This window comes from Daphnia magna, linkage group LG2 (genome assembly GCF_020631705.1).
Source record: "Daphnia magna isolate NIES linkage group LG2, ASM2063170v1.1, whole genome shotgun sequence".
NCBI lineage: Eukaryota > Metazoa > Arthropoda > Branchiopoda > Diplostraca > Daphniidae > Daphnia > Daphnia magna.
This window is the reverse complement of record NC_059183.1, coordinates 17,435,193-17,438,167: the sequence shown is the minus strand read 5'-3', so window position 1 is coordinate 17,438,167 and position 2,975 is coordinate 17,435,193. Positions and strand designations below refer to the sequence as shown.

The following is a 2,975-nucleotide window of genomic DNA, read 5'->3' as shown; positions in this document are numbered from 1 at the left end:
CCAATAGATTTTATCGACTTATAAACATACTGTACATTTCCTTAAAATTTTGATGCAATAGATATTTTCAATTCAATAATGGTTCCTAAACTAAACAAATAAGTTTAGTGGCTGATACCCATGACAGCTTTTGAAGGAAAAAAAACGAAAAATTCTGAGAAGAGTAACGATAACAGAGAACAATGCAAGTGGTAAACTACAAACTACAATGAAAACATGAGACTGCATTTCTTTCATCATCTGATAGCTGGATAGTTTCTTACATAAGTTAAGATGTGACAGTTGTATTTTATGTAAAGAGAAACTATGTTTATAGACATGTTTCCTAAAAATCTTGGAATCATAAGTTAAAGTAAAACAAAATTGCCCTTTCAGAATTTGCCTTTTTAAGATTAGCCTGTTTGAAATGTGAATTTAGTTTAAGCACAGAGCATGGTTGTTATTAGATGGTCATTGGGGAAAAGAACCATATAGGCTGAACAGAAAGCTGATTTAACCTTAACAAAGAAAATATAAGGAAACCTTTACAAAGAAATGTCATACAGAAATAATACTAATTGACATTTTTCTTTCATTTTCACGTTTTTTTTTCAATTATTCACCTAACTTTCTTACCCCAGTATAATACTTAGTTAGCAAAGTATACATAGAAACACAATATAATGTAACGAAAGATTCTGCTTTTGAAATTTCAGAATCAGATGGCAGTTTAAAACTACGAAGAAACTATAGTAAATTGGTCTATTTTCTGAAAAGGGATTCTACGAAACAGCCCATTTCTGAAAAATTCGTGCATTGACTATAGGACTAAGCAAAAAACAATCGATCGGATATCGATATTCATATCGAATGAGCCAATAAGTGAACTAGATTCCGGTCACGTGGAAATGGTCAATACAAAATCATACATCTGGCGGTGGTGAGTGTCATCTCGACTTGAGTGCTCTCAACGTGATGTCGTGGAATCTCTCGACAACTGCGTCAAATACTGAGGTGTTGAAAACAAACTTACGAGTAAGTCATAAGCCGTAAAGAGTTGCCAGCCCACCAAATAGTTTAAACATGATTCTATCAAAAACAGGATAATTTCAGTAAAGTGGTTTTTGTGTCTTTAATTTGCTTTCGTGTCCCGTGTAATCGTGCTATGTTGAGGGCTACTGAGAAAACGGCTATGCCGGCAACTGCTTACAATATTTCGCATGTACCTAAAAATAAGTAATCACTAATTGTTTACTATCCGCGCTTGTCTCTGTAAATTGTGTCTTTCTTTACACTAGCTTTCCCTTTGTATTTAGCCAATGGCTTTTGATCACAAACAGTATACTAAGCTTGTACACAAATTCTAGGGAATCACGTTCTGCGTTGGTCGCATGCCAGAATTGTGAACAAAGGCGTTGGACGGCGAGACCCACAAAATGGCCAACATAGTCGCACGTGCAAATCTTCCCCAACTATTGTTAATAATAACAATTTTGACTTATTTGGAGCGTGAGTTCGCCCATGCAGCCAATGAAGGAGGTGAGATCTAAAGCATTCGTTAATTAGGAAAAATGTTCTCACATTTCAAGCGCTCGATTGGAAAGAGCGTCGAATATTTTCAAATTTCAAGCGCTTGATTGGAAAGGGCGTCGGTATATAGTTGTGCGAAATCAAAATCAAACCTGTATTTCGTCAACGCAGATTTTTCTCGAAAGATCCATCAGGAGAGTGGCAAGAATTTGGTTCCCGATTGGAAGTGGACCTTGAACAAACCGAACAAATTAGACTTTGAAGAATACTTTGGCGTAGTCCGCAGGACGCTTGGCGTTATAGGTGCCATTTTTACAATCTGGATCTTTGTTGAGACGAGGCAAAAGCCGTCCGAGAAAGAAACCACCAACGAGTTAATCGGAGAGATGAACTTGCAACTTGAAAACCTTAATGTTCGTGTTGAAGAAGTGAGAAAGTCCTTACTGCACCTGTCTTGCCTCTATGATGCCGTCCAAGTGCAGACGAAAAGCAAAATCGTGAGTAGAAATTGTTTGCAATTCATTCAGCAATATCAACATGCTGCTACTTATGCTCCCCAATTAGCAAACCCGTCACGCCTTGTGATGGTTAGACAAAACAAGAAACAAAGTTCCTCGCCAACCTTGATAGGGTGGCTTGGCCATAATCAGTAATTTCAATAAACTTATTGCTACTAATCACACGTCTTGTCCTGAAATCCGGTTTCTTTCGCGCATTAAATTAATTTTTTTGCTGTTGTAAATATTATTGAAAATTACATCAAAAATTACTTGCGAACGTTTGAACCTATTGCAATTTTTTCTTCTTTCTTTGTTTACTGGAAATGCCATCGGCACAGTTTCCTATAAGGCCGCTGGCAACGATATCAGTGGTTTTGTTCTAAACATCTTTTGTAAAAGCACGAGTGGACATCGCATCATTTGTGCAGAAAAAAGGTTAATGGCTTTTGCATTTCCAACCCCTCCCCCCATGCCAACCTTCGTTTTTCAAATCCGATTATGGTTTTGGCTTTTCTAAGTCTCCTAATTGGGCGTATTTCCCCGCGAAATGTGCCTTCCAAGGTCTGCCTGACTTCATTTTCGTCTATGTCACCCTCTCCTTTGGGTTACGTAGCCTGATTCTCGTGGACATCTTTCAATTCAGGAAAAACCAAACGATCGACTGAGGGGGAAGTATTCTAAATCGAACGTGAGTTAGCAACAGTCGGTAACGAAAGTTGCCATCGTTTCTGAAGGTTCAAGATTCTGAGTGCTACCGCTATAGCTTATTATTGCCCAGGTGATAAATCCACACTGATTAAACCATATTTTTACGTCTCATCAGCAACGAGAATCTTTTTAGGCTAGCGGGAAATAGTGATGATTTTTTTTTCTTTCTTTTATTTACTTGTTTTCTTTTTGTCTGAATTTGCCTATAGTGTCAAACAGTCCCTCGTCTGGCCGTTGCAAGCTCTGTTTCGTCATGTG

General features: G+C 37.8%; 1 protein-coding gene across 3 annotated transcripts; it reads left to right on the top strand.

Annotated features, from left to right (window-relative positions):
- The first annotated feature begins 863 nt into the window (after positions 1-863).
- LOC116916579 lies at positions 864-2,286 on the top strand. 3 transcript variants are annotated; one of them, XM_032921839.2, is made up of 3 exons: positions 864-1,014; positions 1,347-1,518; positions 1,681-2,286. In XM_032921839.2, the coding sequence occupies exons 2-3, from the start codon at positions 1,416-1,418 to the stop codon at positions 2,160-2,162; spliced, it is 585 nt and encodes a 194-aa protein (XP_032777730.2). In that variant the 5' UTR covers positions 864-1,014; positions 1,347-1,415; the 3' UTR covers positions 2,163-2,286. The 3 variants fall into 3 exon arrangements, with proteins under 3 accessions (XP_032777730.2, XP_045025413.1, XP_032777731.2); XM_045169478.1 differs by having other exon boundaries at positions 865-993; XM_032921840.2 differs by lacking the exon at positions 864-1,014 and adding an exon at positions 1,076-1,215.
- Positions 2,287-2,975: the final 689 nt, after the last annotated feature.

Bases quoted from the DNA above. Each gene is read 5' to 3' on its own strand.
- LOC116916579 (XM_032921839.2), top strand. From the start codon at position 1,416: ATGGCCAACATAGTCGCACGTGCAAATCTTCCCCAACTATTGTTAATA. The intron at 1,519-1,680 runs GTGAGATCTAAA...TCGTCAACGCAG, and splicing joins CCATGCAGCCAATGAAGGAG to ATTTTTCTCGAAAGATCCAT.